General features: G+C 39.8%; 2 protein-coding genes across 19 annotated transcripts in view; one reads left to right on the forward strand and one right to left on the reverse strand.

Annotated features, from left to right (window-relative positions):
- BEND6 (BEN domain containing 6) overlaps nt 1–24,596 on the reverse strand; it is a 43,415-nt gene extending 18,819 nt beyond the window's left edge. For 2 of the 4 annotated variants that reach the window (XM_045802941.2, XM_045802923.2), the window contains exons 1-3: nt 24,320–24,596; nt 8,021–8,240; nt 5,445–5,622 (exon numbers count right to left, since the gene is read on the reverse strand). In XM_045802941.2, the coding sequence (XP_045658897.2) occupies nt 5,445–5,622; nt 8,021–8,140 (298 nt within the window). In that variant the 5' untranslated portion in view covers nt 8,141–8,240; nt 24,320–24,596. Of the gene's footprint in view, nt 1–5,444; nt 5,623–8,020; nt 8,241–15,452; nt 15,733–24,319 lie in introns of those variants that run through there. The other 2 variants (XM_045802932.2, XM_045802952.2) reach the window with 2 other exon arrangements.
- A 206-nt stretch (nt 24,597–24,802) lies between these two features.
- Nucleotides 24,803–25,759, forward strand: part of DST (dystonin) — a 452,944-nt gene continuing 451,987 nt past the window's right edge. For 7 of the 15 annotated variants that reach the window (XM_087856982.1, XM_087856985.1, XM_045802802.2 and 4 more), the window contains exon 1: nt 24,922–25,375. In XM_087856982.1, the coding sequence (XP_087713108.1) occupies nt 25,195–25,375 (181 nt within the window). In that variant the 5' untranslated portion in view covers nt 24,922–25,194. Of the gene's footprint in view, nt 25,376–25,759 lie in introns of all 15 variants that reach the window. The other 8 variants (XM_087856993.1, XM_087856994.1, XM_045802840.2 and 5 more) reach the window with 3 other exon arrangements.

A 25,759-nucleotide genomic window follows, 5' to 3' on the forward strand; every position in this document is an offset into this window, starting at 1 on the left:
TCTTAGTTCAAAGATTTTTAAAGAGCATTACTGAGCAAAAGATAAATAACCATTCAGCAGTCTTCTCTCAGACACTTTCTTATTTGGATTATACATAAAATTTCAACTTTCTGTTATCTTCCTACTTCCCAACTTTATCTTCACAAGGAGGCCTACTATGATCATGTTATTTAGGACTGTATTTAAGATTGTGTTTTTATGATCTTTTCCCTCAAATCTCAATCCTCCTTTACCTTCCTTATTTTTTCTGTACTACTATCAGCTACTGTTATTATATAATTTACTCAATTATTATTTATTGTGATTTTTGACTGTCTTACCCCACTAGAATGTAGGCTCCATGAGAGCAAGGATCTTTGTTTTATTTGCTGGATTTTCTTAGGTACTTAGAACAGTGCCTAATATATAGTAGGACTTTATAAATATTACCGAATGAGTAAATGCATGCATGAATACCACAGCAGCAGTGGGCAGTTCCTGACTTTGTCTGTTGCTTGAAGTCTAGCCAATAGCCAACTCTACAATTTGGTTTCTGTAGGTACACTTGTGTGTGTGTGTTTGTGTGTGTGTGTGTATGGAGGGGGTAGACATATTGAATATATAATAGATTATATAGAGAATTGTAAGTGCCAAAGTGGAAATGAAGCAGGAGAGAAGGATAAAAAACGTTGCACAAAGAGAGGTTGAAATTTTAGATTGAGGAAGGAGTTTAGGGAAAAGATGAATTTAGAGTAAGGTCTTGAAGTGAGTGTACTTACTTGAAGTAAGTAAGTGGATATCTGGGGGAAGAACATTCCAGGCTGAGGAAATGACCAGTACAAAGACACTGAAGTAAGATCATGTCTGATGTCTTCAAAAAAAACACAAGTTGTTCAGTGTGGCCGGGTCACAGAGAAGGAGGGGGGAGTAGTAGAAAATAAAGCCAAGAGAGACAAGCAGAAGAGGAATACCCAGATCATGTAAGGACTAAAGATCATAAAAAATGACTTCCATTTTCCTCTGAGTGAGGTGGAAATTCACTTAAGAGTTTTGAAGAGAGAAGCGACACGAACAGACTTACGTTAAGCAGGATTATTCTTGCGACTGTGCTGAGAATAGACTAGAGAAAAGCAAGAGCAAAAATAGTGATACCAGCTAGGAATCCACCATAATAATCTATGTGTGAGATAATGGTGGCTTGGACTAGAGTGGCAATAGTAGGGGTGGTAAAAAGGATTGTACCCCAGAAATGTTTTGAAGGTAAAGCCAGTAGGATTTGCCAATGGACTGAGTGTACAATGTAAAAGAAATACAGAAATTGGTTTTTGGTTTGAGAAATTGGACCAATGAAGTTAGTATTAACCAGGATGAGGGAGAAAGAGAAAAACAGGTTGAGGGAGAAGGTCAGGAGTGTGGTCAGGAGCATGTTAGTCTGAGATACCTATCAGTCATGTCACATCCACAGTGGGACAATGAGTCTGGAGTTAAAGGGAGAAGTCCAGGCTGGAGAATCATAGCTTACTGATGGATTTTAACATCATGTAATTGGATATGATCACCTATGGAGTGAATGTACATAGAAAGGAAAGAAGTCCAAGGACTGAGCTTAGGGCATCATTAAATATTTAGTGGGGAAGATGATAAAATAAATCAGCCATATGGACTTAGATAGAAAGAAAGACCAGCAGTGTAAGAGGAAAACTGGTAAATTTGGTGTCCTAGAAGCAAAATGAGGAAACTTTCAGAGAAGGAGAGATAGCCAAATGTCTCAAATACTGGTAATAGGGCAATTAGATAATCATTGATTATCTAATTTGGAGGGGCGCCTGGGTGGCTCAGTCAGTTAAGCATCTGCCTTGGACTCAGGTCATGATTTCAGTGTCCTGGGATTGAGCCCTGCATTGAGCTTTCTGCTTCTCCCTCTCCCTTTGTGCTCTCTCTCTCTCTCAAAGAAAGAAAGAAAGAAAGAAAGAAAGAAAGAAAGAAAGAAAGAAAGAAAGAAAAAGAAAGAGAGAAAGAAAGAAATGACTTTTGAGGTTAGCAATATGGAATGTTATGGGTTGAACTGTGTCCCCTCAAAAAGATAAATTGGAGTCCTAACCCCTAGTACCTCAGAATGCGAACTTATTTGGAAGTAGGGTTGTTATAGGTGTAATCAAGTTTAACTGAGGTCATTAATGGGGCACCTGGGTGGCTCAGTCGTTAAGCATCTGCCTTTGGCTCAGGTCACGATCCCAGGGTCCTGGGATCAAGCCCCGCATCAGGCTCCCTGCTCAGCGAGAAGCCTGTTTCTCCCTCTCCTACTCCCCCTGCTTGTGTTCCCTCTCTCACTGTCTCTCTCTATGTCAAATAAATAAATAAAATCTTTAAAAAAAAATGAGGTCATTAAGGTGGGCCCTGATCCAGTATGATTGGTGTCCTTATAAGAAGGGGAAAGTCTAGACACGTTGAGAGATAAGCACACAGGGAGAACACCATGGGAAGACAGGCATTACATGGCCTCAAGTCCAGGAACAACCAGAAGCTGGGAGAGAGGGCTTCCTCTAACATGCAAGCATGATCCTGCTGACACCTTGATTTTGAAATCCTAGCCTTCAGAAGTGGGAGACAACACATTTCTGTTGTTTAAGATATGTAATTTGTGGTACTTTGTTACCAGTAAACTTATATATGGGGGTTATTATTGAACAAGAAAAAAGAAGTTACAATAGAACGATAAGGAACTAATTGAAGTGGATCCAGGGAGAATAGAAAGGGAAAAATTGAACACAGTGTGTAGCATCAAGTCATTTAGGGAGTTGTTCCTATAAAGAGGAGGAGGAGAGAAACAGGGTGGAAAGTAGAGAAGCAAGGGGTTTTGTTTTGTTTTTTAAATGGGAGAAATAATAGTAAGTCTGAGGCTAACGGGAATGATTCAATAGAGAAGGAGAACTTTATCTTATAGTGGAGAGCCAGGAGAAGCTCTGGAGCTCTGTCCTCAGTTGGTGAAAGAGGAGGGCATCTGATGCATAGATGGAGATCCTGCCTTTGACTAGACAAGATGGTAGGTCATCATGAGTGACGGGAGAGAGTGAAGCATAAAGCACGGGTGCAAGGATAGGGCACTTGGCTGGCTCAGCTGGTAGAGCATGTGATTCTTGATCTTGAGGTCGGGAGTTCAAGCCCCAAGTTGGGTGTAGAGTTCACTTAAAAAACAAAAATACAAAAAAAATAAAGCATGGGTGCAGGGAGATGACAGTCTCTTTCGTATCCTCCAATTTCTCAATGAAGTCAGAAGTAAAGTCATCAGCTGAGAGTGAGGATACAGGAGGAGGTGTGAGAAGTTGGCAGAGAGAAAAAAATGAAATGGCAATTCAGAGTGTGGGAGGGAGAAGAAGCTTGTCATAGTGATTCTCTTCGGATACCATTGAAACTCATTTGCTACTCACACTTAGAATTTTCTCATCTAAATGTATAACAAAATTGGTGTAATAATTTTCTTTCTGGGATTTTATGTATCAGGTTCCGGTGTTGATAAAAGCAGAGACAATAACAATAATAAATACCATTTCTGAGCACCTATCGTGTACTTTGGGTGAAGCATTTCTTCCAATGATCTCTTTTATTTTATTTATTTATTTTATTTTTTTAAAGATTTTATTTATTTATTTAGCAGAGATAGAGACAGCCAGTGAGAGAGGGAACACAGCAGGGGGAGTGGGAGAGGAAGAAGCAGGCTCATAGTGGAGGAGCCTGATGTGGGGCTCGATCCCGTAACGCCGGGATCACGCCCTGAGCCGAAGGCAGACGCTTAACCGCTGTGCCACTCAGGAGCCCCTCAATGATCTCTTTTAATATTCATAGCAGCAAGGACATGATAGGTTGCCCCCCACCCCCCAGTTTGTAGATGGGAAGATTGAAGCTGGGGCTGGACCCAGTAAAGTGACATGGCCACAGTTGTATAGCCAGTAAGCAGAGGTGGGATTCAAAACAAGGTCTGTAACTCAAAAATCAATACTTTTAATCACCAATTTATGCTAACTCTATAAACTAGCTTTTCTTTTTTTTTTTTTTTTAAGATTTTATTTATTTATTTGACAGAGATAGAGACAGCCAGCGAGAGAGGGAACCCAAGCAGGGGGAGTGGGAGAGGAAGAAGCAGGCTCATAGCGGAGGAGCCTAATGTGGGGCTCGATCCCGTAACGCCGGGATCACGCCCTGAGCTGAAGGCAGACGCTTTAACCGATGTGCCACCCAGGCGCCCCTATAAACTAGCTTTTCATCTTACTCTAAGTCCTAGAAGAGATTATATAAAAATGACAATGGTCTGTTCTTTGAAATCACAAAAACCTCACCAGAAAAAAAAATCAACTACAAAAATTCAATATTTAAAGTTGAAAAAAATAGAGAGATAATGGTTTGATGTTGGAATAAACATATTTTAGCTGTAACTGCTTCTACTTAAAACTGTGAAGTCTTCAATGTAATAAATATTCTTAGGAAAGAATGTGAGTCATTTACCATGAAATGGAAATCTAGCTCATCACCATGTTCTCTCTGTCTCCCATCATTTCTGCCTCCAAAATTATGTGAACTGTCCTCTTTACTTCCATAGCCTTCGCCTTGGGATGGGCTGCCATCACGTTCGTCTGGATGACTGCAATACCGTTCGAGAGCGGCCCTTCCCCACTTTCTTTCTTGTGTTATTTGTACTCATTTTGTACACAGCAGCCAGAGGGATTTAATTTCCAAATGGTCTGTGTATTTACTGTCTTACAACAGAACGCTCCCTAACACAGGACATGATTGCCAAATATTCAGCTGCACAAAAGAGTGCATGATGCTTAACTGCAAATGGAAAACATAATTTTTGAAAAATAAATACTTAAATACAATATAGGATCCTAAAAAAGACATTATACCCAGTGTTTTTTAATTTGCATAAACTGATCTTTCTCCTTTATTAGTCTTCAGCGGAATGTGATTGTTTTCCCAGACTACTCTTCCCGACTCCAAAACTACACTTCAATATATAGGATCTTTAATTCCACTGGTTCTATAATGTATCATAACAGGTCCCATTTTCTAGTGCTTTCCCTAGCAGAGCGGAATGAGATAAGCACATCATGAACATGTTAACATATTTGTTCTGTCTTACTAATCTTTTCTCTCTGGGGCCTACCACAGTGAGTAGCCAGCCCCTATTAAATGCTTCATAAATATCCATTGAATGTTATTAAATGAATATAACATTTGGTATTTCATAGGAATAATCTAAAAATCTCTAAGCCATAAACTAAAGGCTTCAAGAAGAGTGCTTCTGTGTTAAATTATGTAATCATAGATTTTCTTAAAATGTGATTTTTGATTTTTTTTTCTCTAAGGTATTGATTTGCTTTTTCATTCTTAACAGCTGACTTGCAAAAATTCTCACTCATCATATATTTTTCCTTTTATCTAAAAATAACAATTTTCTCAAAGTTTACCTTGAAGCATGACCAAAGACTGTCGAAGTCGGCTGTTTTCTTTCCGCGTGTTTGTTAGTTTTTGTTTCAGGCTTTTTATTTTCGTGCACAATTCCTCCTTTGACAATTCTGCTAAAGGCTCTTCATCCTCACTGGAGCTCTCACCAGGCAGAAAGGCATTTCCTGAATATGGGTCTCTCTAAAATACAAGGCAGGCACAACAAAAGAAGCTTCAAAGTGACTTTAATGGTTTATCCCATGTTCTGTATGCTGAAGGGACTTAATCAGACCTATGAGTCCCTCATCTCCCGGGCATTTCCTACTCCATATGAAGAGTTTCCCTACCTAGTGAACTAGCCTCAGCTTTGTCTTCCCCCCTCCAGGGGAGCTCAGAAAAGGGAAGACATCAAGTTGCATGCACGCATCAGTCACATAGCAGAAATCAGGATTCTGTCTAACTTCAGTGAAGAATATAAAGTAGAAAAACTGGAGAGAAAGGTAAGTTGGAGAGAAAAGAGGCTGAGCATAGATGCCATAATAAAAAAGAAGAGTTTTCAGGCTAATTTATGATCAAATAAGATCTCTGAGGTTACCCGCCATGGAACCAAATAGAAATAAGTAGTTTCAAAAGCTATAAAATTTTAAAGGAAACAAATTGCTAAAGAAATCACAACATTGGCCTACAAGATCATGTGACTATTTTACCCCTCAAGGAACCACTTTGTCTCCCAAACCTGCACCATTAAATTGAAATAAGATGTCATTTTCTCCCATCATTGCCAAAAATATGACATATGAATATCAATGTTAAGTGTTGGTAAGGAAATACAAATATAGAGACCCTCATGCCCTGCTTATGGGCATATGGACTGATGTAGACGCTCTGGAAAGCAATCTTATAGTATCTAGTCAAATGAACTAGAAACAAACAAATAACTTATAAGCCACAAACCACCCTCATATGTGTTTATTCCAGAGAATCCCTCACATTGCTTCTTAAAAGGACAGGTATGAGGAGATTTATTTTTTCATTGTAGTAGCAAGATGCTACAGGAAATTTAGGTGTTCATCATTGGAAAAAAGGATAGGTAAAATCTGGTGCTATGCAGTAGTTAGACACAACAGATCAGACATAAAATAGCGATGTAAGTAGATGTTAAAAACAGTGCTGATTGAAAAATCAGAAACAGATTGAGATATATATCATGATACCAATGTATCATGTACTACTAAATGATGTATCCATAAGATTGTAAAATGCGGTGTGAGGTGAGAACAGGGTGGATGGGAAACAGGGATGTAAAAGAGAATTTTCACTGTTTATCTTAAAAAAAAAAATATATATATATATATTTTGATCTTCTTAACTCAGAAAAACTTTATTTTTTATTTAGCCTTCTGACTCTGTTCTTGTGCCTTTGTCACTTTCATAATGATTTTCTGTTCCTCAATAAAGAAAGTGCACTTAATCCTGTCATGCACACTTTTGGCGCACATGGAACCACCATGGGCCCTGCTGACATATTTTTTCAAGACAGAGAGCGTGCACGTGCACAAGTGGCAGGGGGAAGACAGGCGGAGAGGGAGAGAGAGCATCTCAAGCAGGCTCCTTACTGAAGGAGGAGCCCCACTCGGGCTCAATCTCAGGATCATGACCAAAACCGAAATCAAGAGTCGGACGTTTAACCAATTGAGCAACCCAGGAGCCCCTAGAACCTTGTAAGAACCTTAAGTCTCACAGCACAAACTCCTTAAAGATGGACTGAGAACACTCCACGCGCAGATTTTGCCAGTTTCCCAATCTTTTTGGTATAAAGGTAAACAGTTCCATTACCAGGGTTTTGGAACAGCCTAGATTTGCCAGGGGCTGTATTATATGATACCCTATGTGTGTCAAATGCCAGACCATCCTGAATGCCTCTAGACACCATCCCCAGAAGATTAAAAAATATTTTAAACTAGGAGAATGTCTAGTATGTGTTTAAAAAATTAAATATGAATACATGCATATAACAAATTACATGTATTACAAGGATATACACAAATATATGTGTTGCAAAGATACATAATAAAATGAAACAAGATAAACACATTATGGGGTTGTCCATCAGAGGACAATGGGAGGGGGGAATTCAGATTAAAAAGGAATAAATAAATAAAGATAAGAAAGGAGCCCAGACCAAACCAGTGATGAACATGGGCCATAAACTGGAGTTAAAAAAGAAAAGAAACAGTAAATCTTAAAGAAAGAAGAGATAAGTGTTTCAATTTCTTCAGTACTTTTTGAGAGGAAAAATAGTTTCTGACAGTTTGCTGCTCTTTCATTTCCCAGAATATGAGGGGAAGTTTGAACAATGGCATAATTGGCCATACTTAAATAGAAGCAGGTAAAATGTCTTTTGAGTATGTTTCTAACTCAACTTGTTCAACATTACAAAGAGAACATGAAATTTTATTCCCTTGGTTGAACAAAGAATTAAAGGGAACAATAAGTTACTGGAAGAACGGAAAGTACCAAAGTAAAAAATTATGGAAAGGATTATGGAATTATGCTGGAGCTAGATAATAAAATTATATTGAGGTAACAGAACACCAACCTGTCCTTTATCCATGTCACTATTTGCATTCTCTGAGTCCATTGTCTCTGTCCTTTTCCTCTTTCCTTTTCTAAGAGCTTGGGTATTGGTAATGTCCTCTGTTTGCAAGATCTTCTGCATTTTCTCAAGTAGTTATCAAGGATTTTCTGAAATTGTAGGAAGAGGGAATGCCCATGTAGATGATGCTATTCTGGACGTAGCCCCAAAATTAATGTTTTTCCTTAAAAACAAAAACAAAAAAGGTTACATAATGTATTTACAACTATATGTTTCATAATGGCAGTAGCCACTCAAGTACTTTTACTAAATGCTTCCTGTCTTTTTCCCCGCTGACCAGTTTTGTACACATTTTCATTTGATTCAAAATCATTCAATTTCATCATCGTCATGAGGATGTCTTATTTCCATGATGTGACTAATATGCAGTGAGTTGTCACTTATAAAATGAAATAGTGTGAAAAATTTTTCATCTTTACAAGTTTTTTCTTGTCAGTCATAAGAAGTCTAAAAACCAACATAGAAACATTATAAATTTATGCAGACAGTATTTCACAGGACCAAAGTTATAAGAGGCATTAATAATACTAGATCTTATCAGGATCAAAATATTCCAAGGGAGATCAATAAGAATTGCTTAGAAGTTTGTTTGCTTTTTTTTTCTGAAAACTCTATAGTTTTGAGATGGAAGATTTTTCTGGGTGTAAATTTAAGAATTTGCCATAAAGAATGGAAGAAAAATATATCTCAAAGGCAAAGATACATTTCATAAAAAATTTTAAAGGGATAATCATTTTTCAAAACCTGAAAAGCGGATGATAATTCTTTTGTAGAACAGGGTTGAAATGATCAAATTTAATTTTTGCTATGCACAGATGATGTAGAACATTTGGTCTTAGCATCCCTATTACTTGCATATATTGGTTTGTTTCTATGAAAGGATATTTAATTATAAATTATAAAACTTTAAATACAGAAGGGGTTGAACTTAAAGGGACTTCAAGAAATATGTAGACTGTTGAGCAGAAGGTAACATATGCTCCTTACCAAAATATACTAAAGAATTCTTTTAGAAAATATGGTACTTTTATCTACTTTAAGAGAAATTCATCATTCTTTAAGCATGAAATAATATTTGGGATTGTCTTGCCAAAATTGCTTGTGTGACTCTTTGAAAACTTACTTTGATTTTTCAAATATATGAATAATATTTGAGCCCACACATGGAATTGAACTGTCATATCTGACTCACAAATATCAGGGATTTTACCTAGCATCAAGCTTTATTAATAATTTTAATGATACAAACAATCAAGAGGCAAAGGTCAAGTAGGGAGAGTCTAGGTCATCCTGCTGACTTTGTAGGTCCTTCCTTCTCAGATCACATAGGAACTCTGTGGCCTAGAATAAGTGAGAGGTTTGAGGGTCACCTCACACAGTGGGGAGTGTTTAAGTTTTAACACATCTCCATTTTATCTCTTCATTTTATAACTCAGAGTTGTATAGCTTGCATGACCTTTTCTAGGAAGTTATAAACCCCTAGGTTCTAGGTATGTTTGCCATAAGCAATCCTAAATCAGGGATATATAATTAAGAGCATTCTATGGATAAAAACTCCACTCCTAGCAAATATCATTAGTCCATTTACCCAGATCAAGGTCAACAAACATTTTCTATAAAGGGTCACGTAGTAAATATTTTAGGCTTTGCAGGTCAAGAGGCAAAATTGAGGATATTATGTAAGTCTTATATAGCAAAAAAGAAAAGTTTTCACAAAATTTTATTCATAAAATTGAAAATACACTATTAATAATTGAATGCAACTTTTTGTAAGACAGTTCTACTAATGAGAATAGAATTAAAAAAATAACATCTTGTTTAATTGGGATTCAAAGTTTTCCCCACCATCAAAATACTTTTCCAAGTATTCATTTGTTAATGCTGACCTGCAATGAGATTTTATGTATTCCATATTTGAAAATGTCTTTCACACCAACAGGTGTTGCCATATACTGATATTAATCTATAAGTTTATAATTTTCTTAATTGAGATAAAATTCACATGACATAAAATTCACCATTTTAACCATTTTAAGTATATGTTCACTAGTTTTTTAGTACATTCACAATATTGTACAATCATCACCAAGGAAGTTCATACCTCCCAATATATGTTAATGATTTTAATTGAGGATATTCACCTCTTATAGACCTTCATAGAATTCTATTAAATTCGTTTGATATTTGCCTTTTTAGTGTGCCATTCCATTGCAGCAATTAATTACTTCTAATTAAAGGTTAGGTAGAAGTTCCTCATTGCACAGTTAAATGTATTTTTTTAAGATTTATTTATTTATTTTAGATAGAGAAAGAGAAAGAGGGAGTGGGGGGGAGGGACAGAGGGAGAGAATCTTCAAGCAGACTCCCCACTAAGTGCAGAGCCCAGGAGGATGAGATCATGACCTGAGCTGAAACCAAGAGTGGGATGCTTAACCAACTGAGCCACCCGTGTGCCCCTTAAATGTATTTTGAAATAGGGAAATTTTCTTTGTACTTGCATTGAAGTCTGAAACTCAATACTAGAACTGTAGTTTGAACTGGAAAAATACATTTGGTGCAAATTTGAGTGGAGATCAACATCTCAATTCTTTTAACTTTTGGCATCAGAGGAAGTGTGTAAATCAGCCTGAGACATTACTTACGAGTGGCATATTAGTTGTTAATGAAATGACTTTACCTCAGTGTAATTTTTGCATATAAGTACTTGTTTTGTCTTGTAATTTTGTCTTCCAGTTTGTTAATGAATTCTTTAAGAAACATTATCAAGTCTGTTACAAAAGGTAATTTCCATTAGTCATTCAGTGTTCCAAAAGCCACTCAGCATTCTACAGGAGTGTCTGAGGGCAGTTCTCATTCCCAAAAAATTTCAGTCTTGGCCCTGAGCTCACACATTTGCAGTGAAATTTCACCACTGCTAAGTTACAGAAATGCTGAGTCAGAATACTCAACTTCTATTTCTGAAAAAATTCATGAAACTGATGATGGTCAAGTCCACAAGAAGGAAGTTCACCATTACACTAGTGGTTCAGTAATGATAATGATATTTTCAGAAATTGCAAGGTGATCTTAAAATTTATATGGAAATGTAAGAGACTGACAATGGCCAAAACAATCTTGAAAAAGAACAAATTTGTAATATTCACATTTCCCAATTTTAAACCTTACTACAAAGCTACAGTAAGCAAAACAGTGTGGTACTGGCATAAAGATAGACATATGAATCATTAGAATAGAATTGAGAGTCCAGAAATACACCTTTACATCGATGATTAACTGATTTTTGACAAGGATGCAAAGACAGGTAAGTGAGAAAAGAAGAGTCTTTGCAACAAATGGTGCCGGAACAACTGAATATTCATATGTAAAAAGAGTGAATCCTACTTCACACTACATGCACAATTACTTTAAAATTTACATTTAGGTCATAGACCTAAATGTAAGAACTAAAACTATAAACATTAGAAGCAAACATAGGAGTAAATTTTATGATCTTGGGTTAGGTTGTGATTTTATAAATATGACAACAAAAGCATTATCTTCACAAATGAGATCATCAAGAAAGTAAAAAAGGCAACCTACACAATGGAAGAAAGTATTTGAAAATAGATCTCATAAGGGGCTTGTACACAGGATATATAAAGAACTCTTACAATGCAATAATAAAAAGATAACCCAGTTTTTTAAATGGATAAAGGCTTTAAACAGGCATTATTTCAAAGAAGATATATAAATAGCCAATAATCACAAGAAAAGATGCTCAATATCATTAATCATTACAAAAATGCTCATAAAAACGATGATGAGATGTCACTTCACACCCACCTAGAAGGCTATAATAAAAAAAGACGGAAAATAACAAGTGTTGGTAAAGATGCGGAGACATTGGAACACTTATATATTGCTGGTGGGATTGTAAAAAGGTGCAGGCATTTTGGAAAACAGACTGGCAGTTCCCCAAGAAGTTAAACATTGAATCATCCTATAACACATCAATTCTACTACTAAGTATATACCCAAGAGAAATGAAAACATATATCCATGCAAACACTTGCATACAAACGTGCATAGCTATATTATTCATAATAGCTAAAAAGTAGAAAAACCCAAATTTCTATCAACTCATGAAGAGATAAATAAAATATAGCATCCTTACAGTGAAATATTATTCAGCAATGAGAAATAAAGTCCTGATACAGACTACAACATGTATGAGCTTTGGAAACATGCTAAGTGGAAGACACCAGTCACAAAAGATCACACATTATGTGATTCCATTTATATGAAATGTCAAGAATAGAGACAGAAAATAGATTGGTTGGTTCTTAGGGGTAAGAGATGGTGGGGGTGGGGGTGAGGAGGAGGTATGATTGCTAATGCAAAAAGAATGCCCTTTCGTTTAGAGAGAACAAAAATGTTTCTTAAAAATTGGATCGATGGTTGCACAACTCTGTGAATATAAAAAAAAATATTGAATTGTACACTTCAAATGGGTGAATTGCATGGTATGTAAATAATATTTAAATAAAACTATTTTTAAAAAGATGCAATAAAGTTCAAATGTTTTCTGCAAAGTACCTGCTGGTAAATAATAAAATGAATAACAGTAGGGTTTATTTTTATTTTTTATTTTTTTTTAAAGATTTTATTTATTTATTCGGCAGAGACAGAGACAGCCAGTGAGAGAGGGAACACAAGCAGGGGGAGTGGGAGAGGAGAAGCAGGCTCATAGCGGAGGAGCCTGATGTGGGGCTCGATCCCAGAACGCCGGGATCACGCCCTGAGCCGAAGGCAGACGCTTAACCGCTGTGCCACCCAGGCGCCCCAACAGTAGGGTTTAAACACCTTATATTTTCACAAGTTTTGTAAATTTGTCCCATTAAACCTTTTCCTGCTCCACACACATTTTTACCACCATCTGTTGTAACACATCCTAGTAGATTCCACTTCAGGTTGTACTGAATCATTGTTTTCTCAACTTCTTTGAAAATATTCTCTCCTGTGATTGTTTCACAAAGACTATTTATAGAGGCTAATCTGTCAGTCACTCTAAACTCAGCAATTGCTCCCAAATAAATAAGACCAACTGAGCAATCTCAGTAGCTTCTGTTGACTCATCAAGCACCAAGAAAAACTCAAAGTCATTTCTCTTGTTTTTAAATTAATTATTATATTGTTCCTGATGTTCTCAGTTCTTTGAGCAACTCTTTTTGCTGAAAGTCTAATGATCTTAAGTTTATTTTTTTTCCGGGTACATGTCATTAGCTACTGCAATCAAGCATGATTTAATGAATTCACTATCTGTTAATGGTTTTCCTTGCATGGCTAACAATGAACCACACAGAAACTTATTTTGGATGCAGATTCACTTTCATTTCATTCCATTCCATTCCACTCCATCCCATCCCATTCCATTCCTCTTTCCTTTCCTTTCCTTTCCTTTCCTTTCCTTTCCTTTCCTTTCCTTTCCTTTCCTTTCCTTTTCTTTTCTTTTCCTTTCTTTTGTTTGTTTCCTAAGCTCTGTGTCCAACTTGGGGCCTGAACTCATGTCCCCAAGACCAAGACTCGCATGCTCCACTGACTGAGCCAGGTAGGCACCCCCATTTCTTATTTTTGTGAAGAAATTCTACTGGGATGAGATATTTCATTTTGCAGTTTCTAATTTTTTTTTTGACAGTTGCTGTCCTGTGAATTGGAAATATTGTGATGAGTGCTTAGTTTGATAATATTGACACATATCATGTTCTTTTAGCATATCTATGGTGTCACTGTATCATAAACACAATGCTTTGCCACCTAATTTGATAATAAAATAAGCCACACTCCACTCTGCTTTAGAAGCATGAAATACAGTATTCTCTTTTTTTGTTTTTTGATGTGATTGGCATGTGCTAGTAATAAAAAAATAAAATAAAATGCCACAGTGTGACAATATGCATGACACTGAAACACCATGAAGTTATTGTAAATGCTTTACTGTGATTTGTGGGGCACTGAGCAGCAGTATAAAGTGGTGAGATTTCCTGATATGGTTTCTATCACAACTACTCAACTCTGCCCTCATAGCATGAAAGCAGCCATAACAATATGTAAAAATGTAAGTGTGGGTATGTTCCAATAAAACTATGGACACCGAAACTTTGATTTTACATAATTTTCACATATCATGGTATGTTGCTCTTACATTGAGTTTTTTCTACTATTTAAAAATGTAAAGAACATCCTCAGATTGCAGGCTGTATAAAAACACGTAGTAGGCAGATGAGCAGTAGTTTGCTGACCCCATGGGGGTTCAGTTATCATACTTAAATGAAATTTAAACTGTATCATCTGCTTTCTTTCATCTTCATTTCTTTTCCTGCAGAGCAAGCCAGCTGCTTTAACTTCTTTCTCCTCAGTGCCTTACTTCACTGTACATTACTACTAATAAATCAAGAACAGTACTTGAGGGACATAATATACAGCATGTAAGATCCTACAGCAAATTGTTATTATTTGATAAGGTTGAATTTGCCAAATTTTACTGATAGGGACCTGTTAAGTATCATTTAGTGATGGTGACAGATGCCAGACTTCTAGGTCACTGGGGTTGAGGATCACCCCAGGGTGGAGGGCAGGGGAATAGGGAGTTATTGTTTAATGGGCATAGAGTTTCAGTTTTGCAAGATGAAAAGGGTCGTGGAGATGGATGATGGTGATGGTCATACAACAATGTGAATATACTTAATGCCTCTGAATTATACGCCTTAAAATGGTTAAGATGGTAAATTTTATGTTATATGTTTTTACCACAATAAGAAAATTGGAGAAAATTAGTTTATAAAAACGTTGTTTTTGTAATATCCCTACCTGTACTAAAATCTTCTACTGCTAAGATGATTTAGTTATAGAGCAAATCTCAAGTTTCTTCAAAAACACACAATTCTTTCAAGACTAACCAGCAGGGACATATCGAACCTCTTTTAGAATGACTACTTTTCAGTGGACTTCAGGCCGATATTCTGTTACAACATCCACAAACAGATGATTCAATGTTTATATTATCTGCCAATTAACAAATTCAGAAAGGATATTGTGAATTTGGTAATGTATTAAATACTCCTCTTAGTTCCTGATAGTAGAAAATTCACCATGTAGTTATCTCTTCTTTATTTTTTGCAGCAGAAAGCATTTCATGAATTCCCTAGATAGTACTCGTAGGATGTGAAATTAAACATAAACACAGCCATGAGAACACCCATGATATGTGGTTGGTTGGATAATATAAGCCAGAGGCTTTCAACCATTTCTGGCAGCTCACTCTGAAAAAAATAGTTTACATTTTGATCCAGGAAACACGCACACAAAACTAAAACAAAACTTCATGAAACATTCTTACCCTTACTACATGTGATGCACTCTCTCAGTTTCTCTGTTGCTCCTGACCTGGCAAGAGAGCCAGGTGCTAAATGACCCAGCTTTTGTCTTAATCTGCAGTTAGGGTGACCGGCTTACTTTCATCTTGATATATTCAGGAAGAAGGCTTCTATAGCAGAGAGGTATTAGCACAGAAATCAGATGCTGGGAATGGTGGAAGACAATCTTTACTTGCTCCATTATGTCATTTATCCCCCCCTATGAAAAGCCTGTAGCCACATGTGGAACTGTCTGAAAGCTTGAACAAGTATATGTAAAACTTAAACGAGACTCTGGACGAGTTTTCCTGTGGTCCTAAGGCCTCCAAAATCTTTTGTAAGAAACATCAGTTTTTGTGAGTAGTTTTTCCCTGGGTATTTTTCTGTTACCATCTTCCCTGCGCCCCCACCAACCCTCGGTATTTATATGACTTTTCCCCATTTATCAGAAACACAGATGCCGAGTTGAGCATAAAGAAGAGTAAGAATCAATTAAAAGTTCTATTTTAGAATAGCTATAAGCCATGTAAATCATCTTCCATTTCACATTTTTTTTGATTAATGCAGAACGTTCTATTCATCTTGAAAGTTGAGGGCAAGATGAGATCACTATGCTTTTTGCTTTAAGCAATCGTATTCTAGAACATTAAATTTTAGACCAATTTCTAAAATTCACAAAATGTAATAGTTCTGATGCAAGAATCAATGTCTATGCATAAAAATCAGGAGTGATTCAACTTTCAAATATTAATTTATCATATCAATTATAACATGAAAGGAGAAACTAATTTTTCTTTGAAATACCTGCCCCATTATACCCTATATTAATATCATTTATTAATGAAATAACTCATTACTATTTAGATAGTCTCTATTATTTTTGTACTTTTATAGTCTCAAAAGTTGAGGTCTAAACCTAATTAATGTGCTGAATCACATATTTCAGATAATTTACTTAATAAACCACCTTAAGTGGTTTGTCCCCTCATCTACTACCAATAATTTTCTCACTCTAATATGCTTTCATACCATGTTAAAGCAATATTAAAATTAAAAAAAAACAATGACCAGCTACATTTCACATTTTTAAAATTAAGTTATTTCTCTACCTCTTATGTATAGGTCATTAGAAAAATACATTCATGCATCTTTATGAGTGACAGTATTTTTCTTCAATAAATTCATAGAATAATGAAAATGGAAGGAAATGTAAGGGACCATCTCCTCTCTGTTACCTGCATTGCCAAGCCTGGGTGTGGGCAGTCACAGGGCAAGTCAGGACTAGGACTAGTTAAGTGTGGAAAATGTTAAGTATTGATCACAGAAGGAAGCCCAAGGAAATGGAATGGATCTACTTAATCCAGCTGAAGTCTAGAAAGCTACCTAAAAATAAAAGCAAGGAAGGATGGATGAGGACAGTGAGTTCAAAATGTGGAAGCCAACCTCAAGGTTCAGAAGTGTCAAAGACTGAGAGGAACAGGGGGCTCAGTGGTGGTGGCATTTTGGGACAATGTTGTGAATTCATGATTCCATAGTAGAGAAATTGCTCAAACAGCCAAGGGGAGGCAGAACTCAAGCAGATGTACCTCCTGTTCACAGAAAGAGTGGGGAGACTAAATTTGTCCTCCTACCAAAGGATTGAAAACAGTGAAATACCTTTTTTTGTTTGTTTGTAGGGCTATCCATTTTTTTTTTTTGAAGTAGACTCCACACCTGACATGGGACTTGAACTCAAGACCCTGAGAACAAGAGTTGTATGCTCCACCAACTGAGCCAGCCAGGCACCCCCAGAGCTATCCCTTTGAGGAAGGATAGCCAGATGGTCTCTGATAGGGGTGTTTTTCCAAAGTGGGACTCTGCTTAGCCCCCCAATCTTGTTTAGCTTCCCGGAGGTACTGAGTTGAATTTACCCAAGTGATAATGATGGGGCAATGAAATAATAAGAACGGATCTACTTCAACAAAAGAAGTCTTGCTAGATTGAAGGATAGAGGAAGTGGTCTAGGCAAATCCCTCATAGGCTAAAGAGGAGGAGCAGATCCCTTGTGTGCTGGGAAACAGCTGATATACCGCTGGAGTGTCTGGTTCACCCCCATTCATTTGGTTTGTGTTAGCCTAAGGACAGTCAGAAGAGAAGAAGGGTAGCTGCCCAGCAAACCTAGCTGGGAGGAATTCCTTTAGGGAAGAGGCTGCAGTGGGCAGGGAGGCAATGTAAATGAAAAGCATGCAACAGAAACTATGGTTTTTGAAGTGCATTTGCCATCTTGGGAGAAATTCTATATCTCTAAGCCTCAAGGTACTCATCTATAAGATAGAGATGAGTAGTACCTACCTATTGTTGCTGTGGGGATTAAATGAGTAAATGTAGGTAAAAATATTCAGCAGAAACTTAGCAGAGAGTAGATACTCAGCAAGTATTAGCTACTACTAAAACAACTTCGTTGTCCACCCCAGGATAACCATTCAGTAATGAGGAATCCTAGGACATGCTGTTCCATACTGTTTGAGTGAGAGAGAGAGGTGAATAAGATTGTACCAACCAACTTCCAGAGTGCTGCTGCTGCTGGTGCCCCTTAATCTAGGCACTAAGACCCAGACTTCAACAGCTCACAGATGGCAGACTGCCAGGGGGTCTGGTACACTAATTGCAGTCCTACAGTGTCTTCTCAGGGTGGATTCCTGACTCATTTCAAATGGCCACAAAATGAAATTGTGCAAAGAATGGTGCTCACTAGAGCCAGAGGGGGCTGAGCCACTTAATAAATGGCGTCAATTCAAAGTCTGTCTTTGTGTGGACCGCATGAATGTTGTGCCACGAAACCTTTCACAGCCTAGAGGGTCAGAAGGGAACTTGGAGGAAATAGAACCAGCCAAACTGAGAGATCAGAACACCCCTGGAAACTGGTCTTGCCCACTGGGATGAGAAAGTCACATGATGAAATAACAAGCCTCATGATGTGGCAGAATGGGATCACAGTAATAAGACACTGAGAACCAATGTTCTGAAAATATGGTGGTGGGGTGGAGTCAGGGTTCATAAGTATGGCAAGTGTGGGAAGCTAGAGATACGGGTGGATGGAGCTGAGCACTTGGTATGGACAGGAGGTCTTCCACACCAAATAAAGGAATTATCCTGGTGGGATTGAGGGCCCCAGTTACCAAGTCTCCATAGAAGGATGAATGGTGAAAAGCTTCATAGACCGTGGCTTGAGGCAGGATTTAGGAAGAGTAATTATTACATTTGCCAAGATGTCTAGGAGTAGTTTTGGGGAGACTGATGTTAAGTTCTTCTGCCTTTCTTTTAAGTCTTAAGACTATGGAGTCCTTGCAGATTCTGAGCTCAAGACCAAATTTTAGTACGTGTCTTTGGCTCAGAATGGGTTTATCCATCCAAATATCTAGATATAAATTGGGATGCTTCACTGGCCTGAAGGTAGCTCAGGAATGAAGTTAGCCCTTCTTCCCATGACAGAAGTCTGTGGAAGTGGTCCCAGATACTTAACACAGTCTTCCTTTTCAGGGTTAGAACTGACGTCTCAATGAAAATTAACCTTAGGGAACTAATTTTTCTTTTTCCTAATCTGTTCAAAGTTGCAAGGGGACAGGAAACTCACGGTACATCATCTCCAGTTAGTCTCAGGGTGGGCAGCATTTGCCTGCGTTTGGGAGATGTCCCAGAACTTATAGGTTAGAGTTGAGAATTTCCTCTGCTCATGCTAAGACACTTCCAGTCTGGAAGGCACTAACTTCAGCTTTCAAACTTGTTTTGTAAATTACCCCTACTTAGAAATGGTGGAAATATTTTACATTATCTGAATAATAATGAACAACGTTGCTCAGTGATTTATAACTCTAAGAGCTTTATAATTTGATTTATGAATGGCTCTCAAATTTTCCATTGGCAGTTCATACAACTATGAGTAAATTTTCTGGCCAAATGACTCAGTATTTTGCTGCATGACTAATCCCACACTCAATGTTAGAAACTACAGAAATGAATTCTATTTGCTAGTGGATAATAAATGACTGCTTTCCAAAAACTGTCTGCAAAGCATTATAGGGTAGATGAATTCAATTACACTGACATTTTTTTAAACTCTCAGATTCAGTAGACTTTTTTGAGAAGCCTGTAATGTTCACAAAAAAGAACATTCCCCCTACCCCAACAGCATTATTCTGGATTCCACAACCCATAGGACAACAAATCCTAATTAGGCTTTAAAATTTCTAAAATGTTACAAGAACAATTTGGGATGATTCCCTTGAGATACTTTCTCTTACAATGATGCCTTCAAGTTATTTCAAAAGTTTTTATTGTGGTAAAACGAATATAAAGTCCTTTCCCAGGGAAGATTTGCAGAATATAATATTTGCAAATAATAATTATTTTTCCTTCAAAAAAAACCAGATTTTAAAAAGACAATAGCAATCCATCCACACGATGGCTTCCCTGATTCTGGTGGCTGGAAATTGCCTCCAACATTACATTAGATGATGTAGGTTCTTCTAGAGGATGCAGCTCCTTTACCTTCCAATACAAGAACCTATGCTTTGTTGGCACAGGTCTTGGTCTCAGATTGTTATGAAAAATGATTTGGGAATAAATAGGCCATACAACATGTTTCCTCGGATAACTCTCAATTTTCCTCTTACGCCATTTAAATTCTGAGAGTAAAAAACTTTACCTAGGAACAAGTAGGTTACCAGTCCAAACTCAGTATGACTTATTTCTAAAAACTTATTGCTAGAGCCATTCTTACCTAACTTTCTGTTTTCAAGGGGGTAATATTTCAATGTAATGTCATTGTGTGATTACCGCTTGGGTAATACACTCACTTCCATTTAGGTTTGTAATAAAAGTTTACAGATAATTTGGGCTACATTCCAAGGTATTTCTTATCTTTCCCTAAAAATCATTCCCCTAGTCTGAGTGTTATTAGCTAGGGTTAGTGGGGAAGGGACCATGGGCAGGGAGCCATCCTAACCAGTCAGGGTCAGTGTTAACTGAGGAGTCAAAAGAAGCCAGAGAGGAGAAAGAACCCATCTAGGGGACTGCAGATATGTTAAAACAAACAGTTAAGCCATAAATGCCCAGAAGAATGCCCTCCTCTCCTCTCTCTTTAACTCTTAATTTCTCTACCACTGCTGGCTCCATCTCTCAAGTTCCCTGGAAACTTCCTGAAGTAGCCCATCCTGATAAAAAAAGTAAAAAATAAAAAAGCCATTACTCAGGCTTTAATCACAATTCTACTCATCCCTTTTAGATGAATTATCTTTTAGAGTTAGAATTTAACCTTTACAGTTAAATTTCTCCAAAGATTGTGGACAGAGGCTCTCTCCTATTTTCACCTCCTACTCCCTCTTCAACCTGTTAATGTCTGGTTTTAGCCACTCCTACTAGGATGAATCAGTTCTCTGGAAGGTTTCCAGTGGTCTCCTAGTCACCAGTCCTTAGTCCTCGCGCGCCTTAACCTCCCATTTGTTCCTCTGTTCTAGAAAGCCACTAAGTTGGAACACTTCCCATTTGAGCTTGCACAGACTTGCCTTCTGCTGTCCTTCTCCAGTCCACAAATGGAAGTCATCTCCAAAGTTCTGACTTCAATTCTTTCTATAGTTTCTCTCCCTTAGTCATTTTGTCCATTTCCATGACCTCAACTATAATTCATGTTGATGACTCCCAGTCTGTCTCTGGTTCTGACCTCTCCACCCATGTTTCCATGTGCTTGCTGGATAATTTCACATGGATATCCTTCTGACACCTCTACCTCAATGGGTGTAAGACTCAGTTTGCCATCTTTTCCTTCAGAACTGTCCTTCCACCCTAGCTCAAAGCTTGAGTCATCTTCATTTCTTCCCCTTTTCTCAGTTGGTCCCTACACAGATTAGGGTGGAGACTTCTTTTCTTTCTGACCCATAAATTAGGAATTTGTGCCACAACTTCCTATCTTTAGGGAAATACTGCAGAGCTGCTTTCTTTTTATAAAGCCCCTTACTTACTCTTACTTTGGCAGGTAAATAACTCAGTGGTGGGGGAAATCAGGGAGGACCTTCCAGCCACTAGTGGGCAGGGTTGATGTATGAAAGGATGAAAGGTCCCCTTCTCACATATGGTCTTGTCTCTTGCTCAGTCATGCTGCAAGCCTCAGGGGTGGGAGAGTGTCAGGCTCTTTTTGGCTTCTGGTCTCCAGGTAAGTAGTATCATGGTGCCCTAGTGTTGGGAAGGCCTGTAGTTCTTCAGCTGTGACTGGCTGTACACAGAGTTAGGGGAAAAGGAATAAGATGTCCCATTTTGGCCTTGGATCTAAGCCATGTTCTTCAATCTGAATTTACCCTGAATAAAGTTAACATTTTAATTTCCTTTTGGTTCTCATGTGTATTCTCAATTTGGTTGAGAATCCAAAGGGAAGAAGGGCTGCATGATGGAACATCTTCTACATACCTGATACCAAACACTCTTAACCATTTTAATCAACTCATTTGTCTTCCCTTGGGTGACAGTGTTAACTCACTAGCATAAAAAGTCAAAAAATTATCTGTACTTTTCCATCTTGATTGTTCATTTCTTCATATGAAACATTTGATCAAGGACCTTCCTCCTCTATACCTACTGCCAAACCTAAATTTTTTTGTGACTTTGATGCAATGTCAATTATTTTTTGTAATGAAAACCTAGCAAAAAGAAAATATATGAATTCTACTAAATTAACTTCTAAAAAGGATTGATTGGCTGATTTAATATTTATTAAATTCCACAATGCATTAGCATCACATAAACACACAGAAAGAAGCAATTAAGAACATGCCATTATTTGGAGATGGAAATGATAAATTAGCAAGAAATCAGAAAATAGCAATGGAACCTAAGTACTAGATTCTTTCAATGATTTGGTTTCCTTATTATTAGGATCCTTGAGATAACTGATGTAAAGAACAAACACGAATGCATCTAAAAAGAAATATCTATAATCCTACTGCATGGTAGTAAGGCATTTGCCTGCCAAGAAAGATAAATGATGTTCTTGTGTGTACTTGAAACTTATAAATGGCTGCAGCAAGACACAGGATGATAACAATTGTGCTAAAGTAATAGCTCAGAAAACCATAATTGCTAGTTAGTTGCTTTTTGTCATTAAAAATGCAGAGTTTGGAGGAAATTGGTTACTATGCTGTGTTTGTGGTCTTAGACACCTTTCAAGGATATTTAGGCCATGTTAGCTCACTCACAAATTTTAGTCCGTGGGAAGTATAAAGCAAAAGCTACCTTCCCAAATTCTATTAGTTATTTCTGCCCATGTTTGCAGAAGGTTAATTTTTTTTTTGTTGCTGTTTTAAATTATTCTACCGGGATAGAATTCTACTGGGAGTCAATGCAGTAAAAAATTCTTCCTATCCTGATGTGCCAAACATTGCAGACTCTCAGGATTCTCTTCAACACTCCTGCACAATGGACAGGAACACAGTCTCTCTCTGCAGTGGGCTGCGGTAGTAGGAGACCTTTGAGCAATGTGAACATGGTGCAGTGCTACCTGGCAGACCCCGAGTGCCAGGGACCTATGAAGCCTATCCTGACTTGCAGCGCAGCCTCTTCTCTGACATTCAACATTCTCACCTTATACAGCATCTGCAAGCAAGGTCCTTGCATCTTCAAACCAAAACAACCCAATGTGATGCAACATGTCAACAACTTGAATGTTTATTTTGCTTTAGGAAACGACTTGTACGTAAGAAAATTTCATCCATGGTTTACCATGTTTATGAATCTGGCATTTAGGAAATGCATTAGGCAATGCCTTTTTGAGTTTCCTTTAATGCCTACACATGGTAATATGTTCAAGGCCTTGAAAACATCAATGGTTAAGCTCCCATGCAGAGTTGTACAGTTGATTTTATATAGTTAGAAAACAATACTGATTTTGAGATCCTACAAGCAAATACAACCTAAGTATTGTCATCTAGTCTGTAAATGCTTTTCGGAATTTTACAAATTACTTTTTTATGACAATTTCTTCAGTGTCTTAAATATTCCAAAGTAAGAGTCCGCCTCAGTAGTTATTAGAAACCCCACAAATGCAATAATGTGTTACTTTATGTCACTATAATTGCAGTGCCTTATGCAAGTAAATAAAACAAAATAAGCAAAAAACAGCCGCCTCCCCGCCTCTACCCCCCACCCCCACCCCCGCCGCTGCCGCCAGGGAATGCCTGCATTGCCTGGGGAGCAGCATAACGAGGTACAGTACTCGGCCGGCCAAGGCCAAAAGATGCCGCAGACTGCAGCCGCAGCGGCTTCCGGGCCAGGTGGCAGTGGCTGTCCGCAGAAAGGCACACTGCAGCGCTCCCGCCACACCTTCCGCGTTGGCACTGCACCAGAGACCACTGTAAAATCTCCTGGCCATCAACAATATACTTTTTTGCTGGTTATGAAGAAAGAGGAGGGGACAGGAGGGAATGTGTGCGTTTTGAGCGTGACAGATCATTATTCCCTCACACTCCCTAAAATATTTCTCCTCAAAATATTTACAAGCCAGTCTCCAGCTTCCTTTATCTGCCAGTTCCCTAAATCTGAAATTGCCTCTCTCCTCAAACGCTCTGAATGAGTCAAGGTTTGACGGTAAACGCATGGATGCAGAAGGATCTACAGTGCCCATTTCTCGGCTGAGAAATAGTACCTCGTTTGGGGTGTAACAGTTCACGTCTGCAGACCGGAGCGTTCCACTGGGGAGCGCTCCCACTTTAGAGGGGCTTGGAGAAGGTGGGCCTCCCGTGCCTGGAAAACCCCAAATCCCAGGGAAGGCCCTTCCCGGTGTTCACGCTTCAGCGTGCGAGGAACCCCCCCGCAAGCAATAGCTCACCCGGCTGCATCCTCCAAAGCCCCAACCTCGGGGCGGGGCGCGGGGAGGTGGGAGGTGGGGGTAGCACCGCCTGCAGGCTCCCGCCAGCGCCTCACGGTTTTCCCCCTGGCTCCTTGGCGCCCCCTGTCGCCGGGCTCCCCAGCAATTCAGCCCAGGGAGGCTGGATAGGTGGAAGCCCCGGGTGTCGGGGAGCGGAGAGGCGCCGGCTCTGTGCACCCGCGGACCGCGCGGACTGGCGGGCGGCCCCGCGGGAGGGCGCTGGGCACTCAGGCCCGGGCGCAGCCCGCGGCCGCCGCCGAAGCCGCCGCAGCCATGTCCGCGCGCCCGCGTTGCCGCAGCCCGGTCGTGATGTCATCAGGCGAGCCCCCGCCGCGGCGCCCCATTCCCGCCCCCCGCGGGCCGCCGCCGCTGCAGCCCGGGCGCCGCGTCCCCGCCCCGACCCACGTGCGCCCGGCTTCTGGGATGCCGAGGCCGGCGGCGACCGCAAGAGGATGCGCGGGACCCGGGTGGCCACAGCGGCAGTGCTGCTCCTCCCAGCCCGCCGCGTCCCCGGCGGGGCTGCGCCCGGGGGCTGCGCACGGACGGGGGCGGGGGCGCCTGGGGAGGGAGGGGAGAGGCTCCCCGCCGCCAAGTCCCTGCCTCGTCGCCGTCTGCTGAGTCATGGCAAGCGCTCCCCGCAGCCCTGGATCACTCTCATAGCGCGGCTGGCGCGGGGTGCGCAGCCATTGGGCTGGACGCGGGGCCGCGAGCGCAGGGCATGACGCGCTGAGCCGCGCTCGCCCGTGCCCGCCGCTTCTTAGTGCGCCCGGCACGGGTGCCTGTGCCGCCGCCCTCCAGCCCCGCCGCCGCCAAGCCGCCCCCGCCTCGCCCGCACCATGATCGCCGCGGCTTTCCTCGTCTTGCTGAGACCCTACAGCATACAATGTGCCCTCTTCCTCTTGTTGCTTCTGCTGGGCACCATCGCCACCATCGTCTTCTTTTGCTGCTGGCACCGCAGGCTCCAGAAAGGGAGGCATCCGATGAAATCGGTCTTTTCGGGTCGTTCAAGGAGCCGAGGTAAGACACGCCGCGACGGGTTTCTTCGGGCTAGGAGGAACATTTGAGCCAATTTGGAGAGTGAAGCGGAGCTCGTTTCCGCGCTGCGGTCCCTACCCCCATCGTTGCCCACTCCGCAAGCCTAGTACGTTTGTGTTTAACGTCCCTTGCCCTTTTTGCCCTCACCGCCTTCCCCCGGTCTCCCGGGTTGGGATAACCACGGGGATGTCCAGAGCTGGGAGGGGAGGCACGGACGCAAATTCTGTCAGTTTGCTAAAGCCCTAAGGGTAATAGCGGAATCCGGGTTTGCGGCATCCTCCCTTCACCCATCCATCGCTGGAGCTTAGGGGTAAGAAAGTAAGGCATGGAGAGTTCGGGGCTCCCCAACTCTCCCAGAACTTTCCC

The sequence above is a fragment of the Ursus americanus genome, chromosome 29, assembly GCF_024610735.1.
Source record: "Ursus americanus isolate L20-20 chromosome 29, mUrsAme1.1.p, whole genome shotgun sequence".
Taxonomy (NCBI): domain Eukaryota; kingdom Metazoa; phylum Chordata; class Mammalia; order Carnivora; family Ursidae; genus Ursus; species Ursus americanus.